This window comes from Ailuropoda melanoleuca, chromosome 5 (assembly GCF_002007445.2).
Source record: "Ailuropoda melanoleuca isolate Jingjing chromosome 5, ASM200744v2, whole genome shotgun sequence".
NCBI lineage: Eukaryota > Metazoa > Chordata > Mammalia > Carnivora > Ursidae > Ailuropoda > Ailuropoda melanoleuca.
In genome coordinates, this window is record NC_048222.1 from 70,499,661 (window position 1) to 70,515,997 (window position 16,337).

Below are 16,337 nucleotides of genomic sequence, written 5' to 3' on the forward strand. Positions count from 1 at the left end.
ATGCCTCTTCTCCCCTCCCCCCGCCCCACTCCGGGGCCAGGGTGCCTGCATTCTCTCTTGGTCGCTCAGTCCATCCCTAAACTAGTCTCCCTCCCCCTCTTAGTTCCCAGTAAAAAGTTATTCCCCTAGAGAGCTTCTCGGAGCAAATGCTCCTGCTTGCTCCCCAACGAAGCCAGGTCCCTCAAGATCTCCAGAAAGCCCTTCTCTGTACACTCTGCCTGACCCGGATGTTCATTGCTTTATTTGCTTTTGGTACTTAAGCATCCCATTTTCTCTTCCAGTAATAATCTCCATAGGTTCCCCGTAAGTGCTCCTGTGTGTTCTGTACACGTTTAAAACTACTCCCGTCTGGGCCATACTGGAAGTCGCCAGCGTTCGTATTTCATGTTATGCTTTCTAAGACACTCCTTTAGTTAGGCTCATAATAGCATCACTTTGGGTTTTTTGGGTTTTTGTTTCTGCATTCCTCTAGAACTCCTTGCATGCAGTAGGCTCTTAATGAATTTTGTTACCTGATTTTCTATTCCTGAAGCAACCTCAAAAAAAGGAAAGCCTTGAAAAATGAATAACCATACTTCCCACAGTCAGGAAATCACAAATATTTAGTGTCTTCTGTGTCAAAGCAGAGTCTGAGGAGACAGAAGCCAAGGCACAGTCATTGCTTTTGATGGACCCACAGTGTAGACAGCTCTGTGGTAGGCAGCTCCCACGCCACCCCCTGCACCAGGAAACACAGTGGCTGGGCCAAAGGGAGCTATTAGCCCAACCCTGACACTTGTCTTCCTAGATAAATGAGGGGGTAGTCCTCTGCAAGACCAGGGAAGAAAAGCTTCTGCCCCCTTCCTGTCTTTGAAATGAACTGAGATCAGAATTACAAATATTCTGGGTGCTCGTGGCTACTAGATAGTGCAGGCCTCTATGAACATACGAGTAAATAAAGTTGATGTTCCCTTCTTACTTATTAGCCCAAGAATATTGCCAACCCCAAGGCAATTTGTTGAGAAGCTCTATTTTGTAATTCATCCGGGATTCAGGGAAGGAAGGAGGTGGAAGGATGGGCTCCCTCAGCTCCATAGAGGGGCAGAGAAGAGAGATGGCCTAGCTGGTGCCAAAACAAAGTCAATTTTAAGTTATAACCCCAACTCACCCACATCTGGAATAGGCATTCCAATTCTGGGTGGGAGCAGAAGGACACCACAGGGTAGGGCAGGTGGGAACCCTGAGCTCTCCTAGCTGGGTTTTGGCTTCTTGGTTAGTGCATCTCAGCAGGTATCTGTCTTCACCTCCTCCTTCTACAACGGTCATTGCTGTGAAAGTAAAAAATAGGGTAGTGAGATTTAAAAGAAACAGTGCCAGATGCCAACTGAAATGCCCCCCAGCTAAAGAAACTTTTTAATGCACAAAACACAGTGCACGTTGGCAGTGGTTCGTGACTCTTATTAATTTCACTTAATTTTTTTATAATTACTCTGATTCTGATCTTTATTATCAAGTAGACCAAGAGGATATTCTGTTTAAGTAATAGGGTAAGGCATGTAGGTTTTATCTTTCTCTTTAAGAGGGCCAGGATCCCAGTTCCAAGTCCCACTGATTGCCATGTCCGCTCTTTGACTCCTGGTGGCCACCCCAGCCTCCGTCTTGGTTCGTCGTAGCTAATGATAGTTGGTCTGTCCTCCTCAGGGCCCCGAGGAGCCCCCAGGAAATGCGTTGGCAGTTCTCAAGCATTGGAGACTGAAAACTGTGGTTGGCTTAATGTATTTTTAACAACAGATTTTTCTATAAAATAACCAGAAAGCACAGGACTGAGTGCCTACCCTTGGCTCAGCAAAGTGCTGGTTATTGGGGGGAGGGGGAGGCTCCATTCAAGGAATTTTTAGCCTAGCTAGCAAGCCCAAACCAGGATGAACATCCTAAAAGTATGTGATGAGGAGCTAAGAGGTGTGGCCAATGCCAGGCATGCCCGAGGGGCTCGGTGGGGCAGGGCTCCTTGTGGCCTGGACAAGCAGAATAGGGGTAGGGTCCTTCTGTGGCTCCCTGCCCCCACTGTGGCTGTGGGAGAGGGAAGCGTGTGCTGAGTGGACAATTCAGGAAGAGAACAGGGCAGGGGCTGTCCTGAGTCCATGGAATGTCACAGCCTCGCCTTTCAATATCACTTCTTTTCTTTTATCAATTGTCCTAACCTGTGAAATGAGGGGGAGGCTTTTTGTTTGCAAACGCAGTGTACGCCCAGCCGATCATCAGCAAAGCCCGGCCTGACCTGCTGAAAAGCCACTTCATCCCCACTTTGGAGAAGCTGAAGAAAAAGGCTGTCAAGACCGTGCAGGAGGAGGAGCAGCTGAAAGCCGACACCAGAGGAGACACTCAGGAGGCAGAGCTCCTCATCCTGGACGAGTTTGCAGTCCTCTGCAGAGACCTCTACGCCTTCTACCCCATGCTGATCCGCTACGTGGACAACAACAGGTATGCGGGAGACCAGGGGTAGCCTGGCCGCGGGATGGAAAGATGGTTTTGGGTTGGGTTACAGACGAGGGAGGGAGGGCACATGGTCAATGACATGGCCACCCCTTCCATCCTCATATGCTACCGTAGCTCAGAGGGAGTTGGTCAGACAGGGGCAGCAATGACCCACTTCCCCTCTAAGCAGAGTGCTGTCACATGTTCATTCAACAGAGATTACCATGTGCCAGGCACTGTTCTAGGCATTGGGAGCAGGCAGGAACACAACAAAGATGTTTAGCCTAAGGGCTTTCTTGGGGCACGGAAGTGGGGCAACTGGACAATAAACAAAATAAGAACCTTAATACTTAGTGATATACTTTCCTTGCATAAGTAAATTATGCAAAGCAGAGTAAGGAGAATTAGGAGTGCCAGGGTGGTGCATAGTCACAGTTTTAAATAAGAACATTACTGAAAAACAGTATTTGAGCAAAGACCTGAAAGAGATGAGGTGGGGAACCATGTGGGTCTAGGAAGGGTTATATTCCCAGGAAGAGGGAACATGTGGGGTCAGCCCTGAGGAAGGAGTATGTTGGGGTGTTCAGGGGATCATAAGGGGGCCAGTGTGGGTGGAGAAGACTGAGGAGTGGGGAGAGTGGTAGCAGCTGTCAGAAAAGCAATGTGGGGCCAAGAGTGTAGGGCCTTGGAGGCCACCGGGAAGACTCTGGCTTTTATTCTGAGTGAGATGAAAAGTTGGTGGAGGCTTTGAGCTACTCTGTGATGTGATCTGATTCACTTTTTTTGTTAAGATTTTATTTATTTATTTGAAAGAGAGAACACCAGTGGGGCGGGGCAAGCAGCAGAGGGAGAGGGAGAAGCAGACTCCCCACTGAGCAGGAAGCCGACACCCCCCCCCCACCTCATCCCAGGCTCAGTCCCAGGGCCCTGGGATCATGATCTGAGCCACCCAGGAGCCCAGATCTGATTCATTTTTTGAGCGCTATGGTGAGACATGGAGGCAAATAAGGGGGTGAGGAGACCAGTTGGGAGGTTCACAGTGATCCAGTCAAGAGCTGATGGGGATCCTTAGAGACAGAGCCAGCTGGTGATTCCCAGGGCCTGGAGTGGGGAGGGGGTGACTAGGAAGCAACTGCTTAATGGGATGGGGGTTTCCTTTTGGAGTCCTAAAAATATGTTGGAAACTAGACAATGACAGTGGCTGCCCAACCTTGTGAAGTTACTAAATGTCACTATTGGCAAATTTCATATGTATTTTACCACAGTGAAAAAGAAAAAATAGTTTGATGGCTAAGACCAGGGTGGTAGCAAGGAGGGTTGACACAAGATGTCAGATTCTGGGGTCTGTTTTGAAGGTAAAGCCCTTAGGACTTCCAGATTGGAAATGAGAGAAGAAAGGAGGGTTAAAGATGATTCCGAGAAAATGGAAGGATGGAGTTTCCTGCAATTGAGTCAGGGAAAATTGTGGGTACAGATATTTTTAGGGGAAGTTCTAGAAGTCACTTTTGAACATATTAAACTTGGGTTGCCTATTCAATATAAAAATGGAAATGTTGAGTGGGCAGTTGAATATATGAGTCCAGAGTTCGGGAGAGGGTTCTGGGGTAGATGTGAGAATTTGGGAGTCAGTAACATACTGGAGAACCGTGAGACTGGATGAGAGAAAGGTCTGAGGGGAAGAGAGAGGAGTTCCAAGGACCGAGCCCTTGTGCTCTCCAACAAAAACAACAGACAGAAGAGGAGGAACCAGTGGCTGAGGCTGAGAAGGAACAGGCAGTGAGACAGGAGGAAACTGACAGAACATTGTGTTCTGGGTGCCAGCTTCACAAAGCGTTGCCAGGAGGAAAGAATGTTGAATAAAGGTTATTGATAATCTTGACGAGAGCACTTTCAATGAAGCAATGAAAGGGAAGCCTCTTTGCAGTGAGCTGGAAGAGAACAGGAGAAAAGGACTTGGAGACAGCAGTACAGAACACTTGTGCAAGGAATTTTGCCACAAAGGGGGACAGAGCGAGAGGATGCTGGCTGGAGGCAGAAGCAAGCTCCAGAGTTTTTAGGAGGGAGACTTGTCAGCTCATTTCTTTGTTAAAGATAATGATCTCATTAGAGAAGGAGGAATTTATCATGTAAGAGTGAGAGAGATAATTTCTAAAGCAGTGTTCTCTGAGCAGGCAAAGGGTCAGCATTAGATAGTTTCTTTACCCACAATAACAAGCAGGAGGGCAGGGAGTATGGGTGCTGGTAGACACACACACACACACACACACACACACACACACACAGTGTCTGGGGGTCTGTAGGAGTCCTTTTCTGGTTGTTTCCATTTTCTCAGTGAGGTAGGAAGCAAGATCATCAGCTGAGAATGAGGATGGGGAAAAGGTGCTTGGAAGTTCGAGGAGTAAAGAGAAGGTGTGAGGCAGTAGCCAGGGAGAGGAGAAGACTGGCTGGGCCAGGACAGTGTTGTGTGATTACTGGGCACCAGTAAGGGCCCCACTTGAGATCTGTGGTCATGAATTTATTTTTTTTTTAAGATTTTGTTTATTTATTTGACAGAGACAGCCAGCGAAAGAGGGAACACAAGCAGGGGGAGTGGGAGAGGAAGAAGCAGGCTCCCAGTGGAGGAGCCTGATGTGGGGCTCGATCCCAGGACGCCGGGATCACGCCCTGAGCCAAAGGCAGACGCTTAACAACTGCGCCACCCAGGTGCCCCTGTGGTCATGAATTTAAAGTGAAACCCATCACCAGGTTCTTTTTCTCCAGCCAGTTCACCACCAGGTCCAGGCCCAAAATAGGGAAAGAGTTGGATTTAACCAAAATTGGGGTTTTTGCAAAGTTAGTATGACAAAGAAAAATAGGTGAGGGAATTATGGGTGTGTGTAAGAGGGTAATTGTAAAGACTGAGTATAGAATTTAACCTGGATGTTGAGGAAAGTGGGAGGACATGGGGGGCTAATGTCTATGAACAGGCTGAAGAATAGGATTGTTGGTCCTAGTGGGGAGCAAGAACCAAATAGGTATTTTAATCATACCACACCCTCTTAAAATTTAAAGGCCTAACATATAAATTTGAAAACATTCTATTTGAAATGGTGGATCTTGAAAGGATTGGGGGAGCATTGCTAAGTTTTGAGTAGTATGCCATTCTGTCATGGGCAGGAAATACATCTGGAGAAGCCCATTTTAGCGTTTATTTTATAATGCAAATTGTGCTTCCTATTTAAAAGAATTGGTTACTTATATTATTTAGCATTTGAAAATAAATACCTTACACATACTATATAATATAATCCCTTACCTGTCTATGGGAGACTTTACCCTCTCAAAAGAAACCCTGCTTTAAGGATCATGGTTTGCGTCATTTCCAATAGCGTAATTATATTAGCGGTTAGAGAGGGAATTTGTCAGAGTTTGAGGTAAAAACAAAAATGAAAGCAGAGTAAGGTTGCTCCTAGAATAGCTCTTTAATTGCATTTGTCACTATTGACGATCAAGACTCAAGATAGAGTGTGTTCTAGTTACACAGTGTTTGACAGTTGCTAAAAATGGCAATGTCAGAGAGACTTTGAGATCATCATTAATTCATTCATCCCCACTTTTCAGCCGGCTCTTCCCTGAACACCAGAGAACGTTATGGCCACCCAAACCCAGCTTAGAAAGACTTCCTTCTTATGTGTTTGCCTTTACCTTCTTGGGCACTTTCTTCACCAAAAGAATCACTGGCTTGGAAGTATGGGACTGTGGAGTTGGCAGGAAAAATAGGGGTCACCTCATCGTACCTGTAACTGGATGAGTAAATACCCACTTCCTTTTTCCTGGCAGTGCATTTCCTACCTCTGGTTACCCACCACGCTTCTAGGAGACAGGTACAGACTTGCCAGGAGTGCCCTGCCTTTCTAGTTTCAGACAGTTCAAACGGTTCTGAGCTCAGCTCTGTGACTGCTGCCCGTCAGCTCTGACTCTGCTCTTCGGAGCCTCAGAAAACTGTTCCAGTCTAGCTGGTGGCAGCTCTTTAAATAGTAAAGAGAGCCATCTTGTCCTGTCCTCCTCCCTGTTCTTCTTCATCATATAAAACCTTTGTACTTCCTTCAGCCCAGTCATGGCACTCTTTCAAGTTTCTTCACCCTCTGGAACACGGTTCTGAACAGAAGCTTCCGTCGGTCGGTGTTCAGCCCAAAGCTGACCCAGAATGAACAAGGACTCCGGGTGTAGTGTGGTCAGAGCTGGGCAAACCCGCTCTGTATCTCCTCGTGCAGGAGCCATGGCAGCGCAGGTTAAACAGATCTCGCTGCATGAGGCAACGGCTTCTCAGCCTTCTATCTGGCAATCAGGAACAGTCAGGACACAGAAACGAATGACTTTAAATAGTGGGATTTGGGGTGAAAACCCATCTCTCAGGCTGCTGAAGGGAATCTGAGTAAATCCTCTGCAGTGACTGCCTCGGGCTGTGTCCTCTGCAGAAGGCTTAGGAACAAGGTTGAGATAAGCTCTTAGCTGGACTCAGACAACCCAACCATGAACATAGGAATATGGCTTTACTTTCTTTCAAAGCCTCATACCTGGCTTTCCTTTCTTTGAAAGCCTGATAACTTGTCCTTTTGAAAATGAAATCTCTCTTTACTCTTGTGATCATCCAAGATTTTATTCTTACATTTCTTGTTTTCTGTTAATATGCTCAGTGATTTCATTCACTTGTGTTGCTTCAGCCATCATCCCCTGCAGATCATTACCTCTAAACCCAACCTCCTTCTCCACCTGCAGCCTTGCATTTTCCAGCTGCCTTTTGGCAGCACTCAGTGCAGATGATAAAAGAGACCCAGATATCAGTTTAGTACCTCCAAAAGGATCAAGTGGCTGGATATTGAGAGAGATGTGGATTCTGGGAGACTGGGAATACGCGGGAGATGAGCCTGGTTGCATCATGGGGGCAGAAAGGATATGGGCAAGTAGGAGAGGTGAGGTCAGGATCTTCTGTTCACCTGCAAATACCAGAGAGGTGCAGAGTTTGTGTGCCTGGGGAAATAGTAATGAGATATTCTTCATCCACACCTACCACTCTGAACCTGAGGAAAGAACCTCACTAGAAATAAAGGGTGAAAATATGCCTCCTAGAAGAAGGATATTGAAAACAAAATTCGTTCATTGGAAACTGCATTCCTATGGAAGGCAAAGGGATCAGAATCTTTTTTGGTCTTCTGTGAGGAAATGTTGACATCGCCTGTTGTTTTCAGAGCCCCTGCTGCTCACACACCCTGTGGCTGTACTTTTCCTGGCCCGAGAGGATGTGACCCCTCACCTCTTCCCACTCAGGCCACGGTGCAAACCTACAAAGCTCATTTAAACCAAAACACTAAGGAATGAACGGCTGGCAGTTCTGACAAAACTTGACACTTGATTCTGAAAAAGTAATATGAGCAAAATCAAAAAGCATTACCAATCTCAAGCCTTAAGTTTGGATTGCATTTGGCTGCTAATAATGGATAACTGATTATAGTGGCTTAGAGAACTTAGAAGTTAAATCTCACAAAGAAGCCCAAAGATACCCAATCCAGGGCCAGTACGATTGCTCCTCATCCCTCTGTCTTTCCATCCTAAACACGGGCTTCCATCTTTGAAGCTACTTTATGGTGCAGTGTGCCAATTAGTGTTTGAGCCATCATATTTTCACTCCAGGCAGGAAGCACGAAAGCAACAGGGGGAAGGCAAAGGGCATCTTCAGCTATCTGATCCCTTTTTAGAGAGCTTTTCCAGAAGGTCCATCCAACAATTTCAACTTCCATCACACTGATCAGAACTTAGATAGCTCTCCCTCAAGGGAGGCTGGGTAGTGTGGTCTTCAGCAGGCACAATGCCACCCTGAATAAAATGGGCTTTTGTTCCTAAGGAAGAAGAGAATGAGTATGGGGTAGAAAACCTGTAGTGTCTACCATGCAAACGGGAGGCTAGTTGAGGTAGAGCACAAGAAAGATCAGATAAGAATGTCTGTGAGGTTGGAATTCAGGGCAGTAAGGAAGTAAAGAGATGAGAGATGGGTACAAAGATGGTCTTGGCCTCGTAAGTCTTCCCCTGTCCTCCTTAGCCCGGTGCTCTCCATGAATGGGCAGAAGGTGCAGGCTGCCCAGCGCAATTCAGTCTGGTGTCCCAAGGATTAGGGAACTGGCTTCTGATAGCGGTTACCCTGCATACACCAAGGAACAGTGGGTCAGACCATTCACAAGAACCAAAGTTTGCTTTAACCTAAGAATGATGGTAGATGATTTAACTTCTACTGTGTTACTCTAGGCAGATATTTGAAAATGGCAACTCACCCAGCCCTTTCAAAATATAATTTGACTCAAATATGTAAGATAATTAGGGGCAAGACAACTTTTAGGAAATGACTGAATTCTGCCACAATTTAGCCTTCTTGCTGCCACTGTGAAATTCTTAACCTGGTCTGCTTTTTAATTAAAAAAAAAAAAGAAAGAAAGAAAAGAAATGAGTAATACTATTTATAGGGACTTTCTGAACCATTTCAGAGGGCATAAGAAATGTTTAGTCTCTACACATACACTTAAAACAACAGTGAAAAACATATTGTCTTCCAAATTTTGTTCACAGAGCTGGCTTTGAGAGGAAAAGGTGTGAGGTCTGAACTGTTTTTAGAGCACTCCATATTTCAGAGGCTTGACAATGACAAGTGTCCATGACAAGATTAGATGTCGTACTGACAGAGACTTTTCTAGTCTTGCTAGCCTCATGGATCAAAGGAGGCCCGTCCCAAAACAGCGTGTAACCTCAGTGGCGCCATCTGTTTAAAAAAGAAAACAAACATGGGGCGCCTGGGTGGCACAGCAGTTGAGCATCTGCCTTGGGCTCAGGGCGTGATCCCGGAGTTATGGGTTCGAGCCCCACATCAGGCTCCTCCGCTGGGAGCCTGCTTCTTCCTCTCCCACTCCCCCTGCTTGTGTTCCCTCTCTCGCTGGCTGTCTCTATCCCTGTCGAATAAATAAATAAAATCTTTTAAAAAAATAAATAAATAAATAAAAAGAAAAAAGAAAACAAACAAACAAAAAACAACCTTTGACAAATTTGAAATGTTATTTTCCGACATCTCTTTGCAAAGATAATCCTTGAATCCTTTGGTAAATAGGAAACAATTATTGCAGGTCCTTCAAAAATATGTACAGTTACATGCCTACATGCATGTAAGGAGTGCATGGATATTTAGTCCCTCTGAAGACCGTGTTCCTGTGGGAATGTAGTTCTATCTGGATAAGTGTGCACAGCGATGTGGGAATAATTTTTAGTGTGACTATTTTCATCATTACTGAATCTCATATGCATATTCATTTGCTTTTCACCTCAGATCTAACTGGCTTAAAAGCCCCGGTGCTGACTCTGACCAGCTCTTCCGCATGGTGGCAGAGGTCTTCATCCTGTGGTGTAAATCTCACGTAAGGAACATATGGACACTGAATTTAGAGATGGTTGTGAAAGGTACAGACCTCCGAAAACATTCTTGTGATTTTGGCTTTTTTATTTCCCCCCACTCAGAACTTCAAGAGGGAAGAGCAAAATTTTGTGATTCAGAATGAAATTAATAATTTGGCATTTTTAACTGGCGACAGCAAAAGCAAGATGTCAAAAGTAAGTGCACTGAAATCAGTTCCAAAGACTCTTCGATCTTGACCTAAATTATATATCTTGGGTGTATGAAGGGATCAGCTCCATACTGCATTTAGGTCAAACCAAGAAAACCAGCAGTCTTTACTGTTGTTTCTTTGAGAATGAGCCAGAAGAAACTGCTCTCAAATAAGCATGGTCATCACATTTTCTGAGTAAATAGCTGCTTGTATGTCAAAAAGTTTAAGTTTCAAGTCTTGCCTAAGGCATTCGAGAGGTCTCCCAAACCAAAGCTGCTGTTAGTTGTTTTTAAATAGAACTATTTCCGGTGTAATGAAGCTGCAAAACGACGCACGCCTAGAGCCACCGTTCAATTAGCTGTGAGGAAATTACCTTGCTCTGAAGACTTGGTTAGCACGTTCTTACAGTGAGCTTGTTTCTCTCCAATCTGGAACATCCAGTCGCTGTTTTATTTCAGTTGTGCTGACCTCTTAATGCCTTCTGTTTATTTTCCATGTGGGTTGCATTCAAACCCAAACATTTGTCCATTCCCTGCAGGAAATGTTCAAAAGAGGACATACAGGATATCTGTCTGAGAAAAAGAGTAACTTACAGGGAGGAGCGTAGCAGGAATACAGGAGGGGAACCTTTGCTATTCGGATTGTAAGGAATTCTCAGACACACTCCGTCAGGTGCACATACATACATACAAGACTTGCTTAATGTGGTGTTTTGTTACCAGCTGTTATGGCTTACTCTTGACTCTGTTCCCTTGAGAGGTGTGCCTCAATGAGGGTTGACTGTATATGTCAAGTATAAGTGACATGTAATACCTGAGATGTGCGTCTCTCTCATTGCTGGTGCAGAGCTGCCTTTGAGGAACATGAAGGTGGAGTGTGCATGGGGACCCCTCAGAAGTGAAAATCAGTTCTGGAAAGATGGCAGTCAATGGTTTGTAGCAAAGCCTTTGGAGCATCTTTCCAAATAAGCATTTGGGACGAAGACCTGTGTATGCAAAGCTGCAGACAAGGGGCTGGTATAACAACCAACAATGAAAACTTCAGCACCCAACACTTCACCACGTGTGCCTAGCTCTGCTCAGCTGCCATCACTCTGAACTTTCCACCCCTTCTGTCTTTTAGCTGTGTTGACATTGTCACTTCTTCTAGCATCCAAAAATTGACTCTTAGAGTTTAGAATCTGCTATACACTGCTTAATAAAGTTTGACATATGAAACTGGGCATGTACAAAGTAGATCAGAAGTATATATTCATATTCAAGAGGAGTCTTTGCTGCAAAGAGGAGACTTTACTTAAGGTGATCCCTCTTGTGCTTTAGATAATTTTTTTTTTATTTCCCAAAATTCATTTTGCATTCAACTTCCGGCAAACACATCTGCTGCTCATGGGAGATACACAAAGATAGGATCTTTCAGACGCCTGATCCTTGGACATTTATCTTAAATTGCCTCTGAAGGGTTTTCTTACAGCCATCATTGGCTCTCCTTGGCTCCATCCGCCTACAGAAAGTCAATAAATCCCAGATAGACTTTATGCTACCTTCACCGTAGTGTAGAGCCGCTGGCTGTGGACTGAACCAGCTAGCATCCATTGTTATTGTCAGCGGATGGCAGCAAAGCAATGGAAATGACTCTGATATAAGGATTTGGATCCCAGATGAGCAGAAATGGCAAAGACATCTCAATGCACTGGTGATGAGTGGTTACTTAGGGCCCTAGGTTTACATGTGGAAAGAGATGAGGTGACAGAGGATGACATTTCAAAACTAACCTACTAACAGACTAACTGGAATTCTAGTCATCCACATTGCTGAATGAGGAAGAGGGGACATTGTCTTGTCAGAGGATGGTCATACTCAGAATCTGCATCTTTCCTATTGGTAAGGTTCATCTAGAGGGGCAAGCACTTTCATTTCATTCCCATCGACCTTGTATGCCAGTTTTTCCTGAGCTACATGGAAAGGGGTCAACATCACAGTATAGCGAGTGTGAGGACAGGCCCCAGGTATTAAATAACATTTACCGTGCTCCTCAGGGTAACATATTCCTGTTGATCCTGTTGCCTCAGTTGAGACACAAAATGTAGTAGTTAAGTAGGACTAGAGACTGAAAGGAAGCTAAGTCCCACCCTTGGCCAGCCATTGACTACAGGCATGGCCTTGCATCAATCGTTGAACTCCTCCAGGCCCCATTTTACCAATCTGTAGAATGGACTTGAGCTTACTACCTGACTCCTTGCAGCTCTACCAGGATGCTATGTGTAAAGTCAGTTTTAAACTGCATCTCTAGGATGGAGATAAATGCAGCACATTCTTTCAGATGGAGTCCCCTTTACCCTGCTTCCAGCAAACAGTAACTCATAGCTATCTCTGGTATTCTTTGGTAGAACTACCTATAAGAGAATGGGGAGGAGGTATTCTTCCTCTCAGTGAATCCTCATCGCCTTTTCCTCCCTGAAATTAGATGCTCTCTCTACTCCCTACTCTGAATGGCCAGCTGTGCTTGCTTTTGTCTCCACTCTGAACTGAATTCTGGTGTTGTATAAATGAAGTTGGCCTCAGTGCACATGGCAGTTGTTGCAGAGACCTGTGTACTGGAATGCTGCATGCCTACAAACTGCACACGCCATTGCAGATGGAAAGGAGGCAGAAACAAAATATACGGTGGGCCACACTATTTATACTTGATTGACTGAAGAGCAGTGCAAAGATGTGTTATTTTTCTGGCAATGAAGGCAGGTTTTTTTTGGAGAGCTCATTGTATATTTTCTTTATATAACACCGGCTTACAAATATATGTTAAGCTAAATGTAACTAAGCTGAGCAAGTGTTTTTTTGTTTTGTTTTGTTTTTAAACTTGTTTTGTTTTCTGGAAAAATGGCAGCAGCTTCCTTGGAGGGGAATGGTAAGTTAGAACGTGTTTAGCCCAAGAGATGCCAGTCTCTTGACCAAGATGATGAGTAAAAACAGAGTTGTAAGGCAGGAAGTATTAGAGTGCCTTGTTGTTGAAAGCCTCTCCATCCCATGAGTGTGATTTCAGCATATTGAAAATGGACAGGGAAGAGTTTAGAGGCTATCTTTGAGATTTTCCAGGGTATTCAGACTTAGATGTGGGAGTTTGCTTCTTACGCCCATCTCCCCTGCTCACCGTCCACCTTTTTCACATTGTTTGTATTCCTCTTACACTTGTGCAGCTCCCATGCTCTTCCCTCCTCTCCTCCCTACCTTTCCCCTCTCCATCTCTCTCCACATCTCTATCTCCCTCTCAGCCCCCTCCCCTCCCCCTCTTACCCTTCCCTACCCTTCCTAACCCCATCCTTCCCTCCTTTGCTTTCCCTCTCTCTGCTGCTTTCTCATAATTAGACTGGCTTCTGGAAATTCACCTTTCCCCCTAATATGTATGTTGGGTTCACCTGTCTTTACTTCACTTACCCTGTTAGTGGGGATAAGAACTTCACATGGTGCAGGCTTGCCTGTTTTTAGAAGCCTCTCCCTGTGCTGTCTCAGTGCGACACACCACCCACCATGTGTCCTCCTTAAATGTCTTTTCCCTTAAAAGTCTATGTGTTGTCCTCACATTCACACATAAAATCATCTGTTTGATCATAAACTACGGTGATAATGTGTACGGAAATGGAAGGATTTTGAAGGTCTAGGAATTCGTAAATTTCTCTTTGGAAAATAAAAAAGTTTCAGGAAAAAAAAAAACCACTTCCAGCATTACCAGCATTAGGGAAATGCATTGAGTTAACGGATCTTAGCAGTTTGTGAAGAAAAGAACAAAATAGAACCTCTAGTGTGAAAGAGGCTGAGATCAAAGATTTGTTTGAAGGTCACCGCACAGGAAGAGAGATGCTCCATCCTTTGGGCTGTGGGGCAATCCTGAATTACCCCGGATATTCCTAGAGCACTTCTTTTTAGCAAACCTCTTTTTTGTGGAAGCACGCACATTGCCTCTTTGCTCAGTTCTTCCTTCTCTTCTCACAACCACGGATCTCCTGGAGGTGATAATGTGGTGGGTAGAAGAAAGAAAGTAAATTGGTGTTTTTGGTTACATGACAGATTGTCTACAGCCCACCCAGGTGAAAGGAGGGAGGGGGGAGGGGAAAGGCTGCAGATCTAAAGGGTTTGTGTGTCCGAGTGTCCGGGAGGATAGTCTTTCGATGACCTTGCCTTGGGGGTGTATTGCTTGGTCTGGGTGTGAGTCCTTTTGACCAAATTAACTTCCATCCTAACCTCCCACTCACTCTTCCTGCCATGCCCAACTGGCTTCCAGAACTGCTGAGTTTCTGTTGTGTTGGCTGAGAAATGGGGGCTAAGAAGCTATGACTAACATGTGCTACCTTATGCCTTGGACCCCTGCTTTTACTGACTGACTCTTCTCCTTGTTTCTTTTCTTTTGTCTTCCCACACAGGCCATGCAAGTAAAGGTACAGGTCAAATGCATGACGTGTCTTTTCTGTCCTAGTATTAGAGGTACCAGGCTCTGGCCACCCTCTGCACTGTGATCACCATGGGGGTGGTACAGAATGGATCTTCCCACCTGGAGGTCCCCCAGGCCTGCTCCAGGGAAGACACCTGCCCGTCAAAGAGTGAATGTAGGCCTACCCACCCTTGGAATGGGGAAGCCGGGGAAGCCAGCCAAGCCTCACCCTAACCGAGGTCTCCTTGCTATCTCTGCTCCCTTCCCCAGCTGCCCACTCTGCAGCCAGCATACTGACAGAGATAGGGGTGCCGACAGAGCATGAGAGCCCAGGAGGGTCACTCCTTTGTTGTGCCATGCAGGCTCGGACTCCTATGTGCCGTCAGCGGCCTGAGTCCTTTCAAACCATACATCTCTGCCTTTTGTGCAAAGCTCCCATGATTCAAAGAGTTTTCCAAGGATTAACCTTCAGGATTTGAAATCAGATAACCATGTGTTTTTGCACAAAATATGTATATGATGGAATAAACCCTGGGTTTATTTCCAGTGACCCATACAGATTATAACATGGAAATATTTCTCTCTGTTCATTAATGTGCATCTGCTGCCATTATCACAAGCTCCCTGCCCTAAGCTATGTGGTAGAGAAAAGGAGAGGGGCAGGAACCAGGTCACATGCAGCTCTTGGTTAGAAAAGGGACATGAAGCCATGTCCTGGTAGGCTTGGGTCTGGGTGTTGATTCAGATGTTGACCTGCTGCGTGACCTTGGAAAAATCACTTACCTTATGTGAGTGTCACGTTCTCGCGTACATAACTGCCTTGTTTGTATATCAGGGTTACTGGGAGGATTAGAAATGTTTTAAGTAGGAGGCACATTGGAGTTGCATTATATATGCAGCATTTATAATAAGAACAACCTGAGATTGGCCCAAGAAAACATGATGAGCAAGAAATTATTTGAATTGTGTATCAAATCTACAGTTACATTTTGCATATTTACTTGACTGTGTCTGGCATGTTACTATTCACCTTTTACCTTTATATATACAATACTTCATAGTTTATGTACACAAAATCACGTTCTATCCTTCATGGATGATGATTTTCAGGGGTAATGGAGACCGTAAATGAGTTTTGCCATAGGCACAACCTTAGAATTCTATGCCTCATGGCAGAACACGTAAAGAACCCAGCGAGCACTCAGTAAATGAGAGAAGTCTTCGTGGTGTTTGTGAGAACCAGCTTCACTTTCTGCTCCGTTCTAGAACACAAGAAGCTGTCTTCTGTTAGCTTCACTTCTCACCCCGCTCATATTTCTCCCCGCCCCCTCACCCTGCTGTCCCGGGCCTGGGCCTGACCTGCTGTTTTGGAGCACAGGCACAACGTGCCCTGCAAGAGGTAGAACCATCTGGCGGCCTCTGGCCAGCCTGGGCTTTGCTGGCCAGGAGCTTCACTGCGGTTGCTGCGATGTAAGCTCCAGAAGGTGCAGTGGCCACAAGCTGGGTGAAAGAAATCACAACCATTTTAAGAGCGTCCGTTCATAATTAAGAAACTTTCACGCTTTAAAAGTAGAGTAACTGACAGCGATCAGTCTCAAGGCAGTGTTAATTCTTAGCCTCCTCTTCTCTCGGAAAACCGGTGCCTTGTAAGAGGAAGGCTGCTCCGGCTCAGGGGCCCAGGTCTCCCCTGTCCGTGCCGGGAGAGGCGTCTGGCCTCCCCGCTCCCAGGGCCCGGGGTCTGTGTCCGCGTCCACCGCAGCCCTGCGCCCTCGCTCCCGCAGACGTTGCAGGGACGATTCCTGGGGCACAGCTGCAGGGCCCCCGCCTTCCTCTCCTGGG

General features: G+C 45.6%; 1 protein-coding gene across 1 annotated transcript in view; it reads left to right on the forward strand.

The window, feature by feature from the left end:
• RYR3 (ryanodine receptor 3) overlaps positions 1-16,337 on the forward strand; it is a 541,796-nt gene that overhangs the window by 469,822 nt on the left and 55,637 nt on the right. Inside the window, exons 67-70 of the mRNA XM_034661206.1 lie at positions 2,220-2,460; positions 9,800-9,887; positions 9,988-10,080; positions 14,491-14,505. Of these exons, the coding sequence (XP_034517097.1) occupies positions 2,220-2,460; positions 9,800-9,887; positions 9,988-10,080; positions 14,491-14,505 (437 nt within the window). The remainder of the gene's footprint in view (positions 1-2,219; positions 2,461-9,799; positions 9,888-9,987; positions 10,081-14,490; positions 14,506-16,337) is intronic.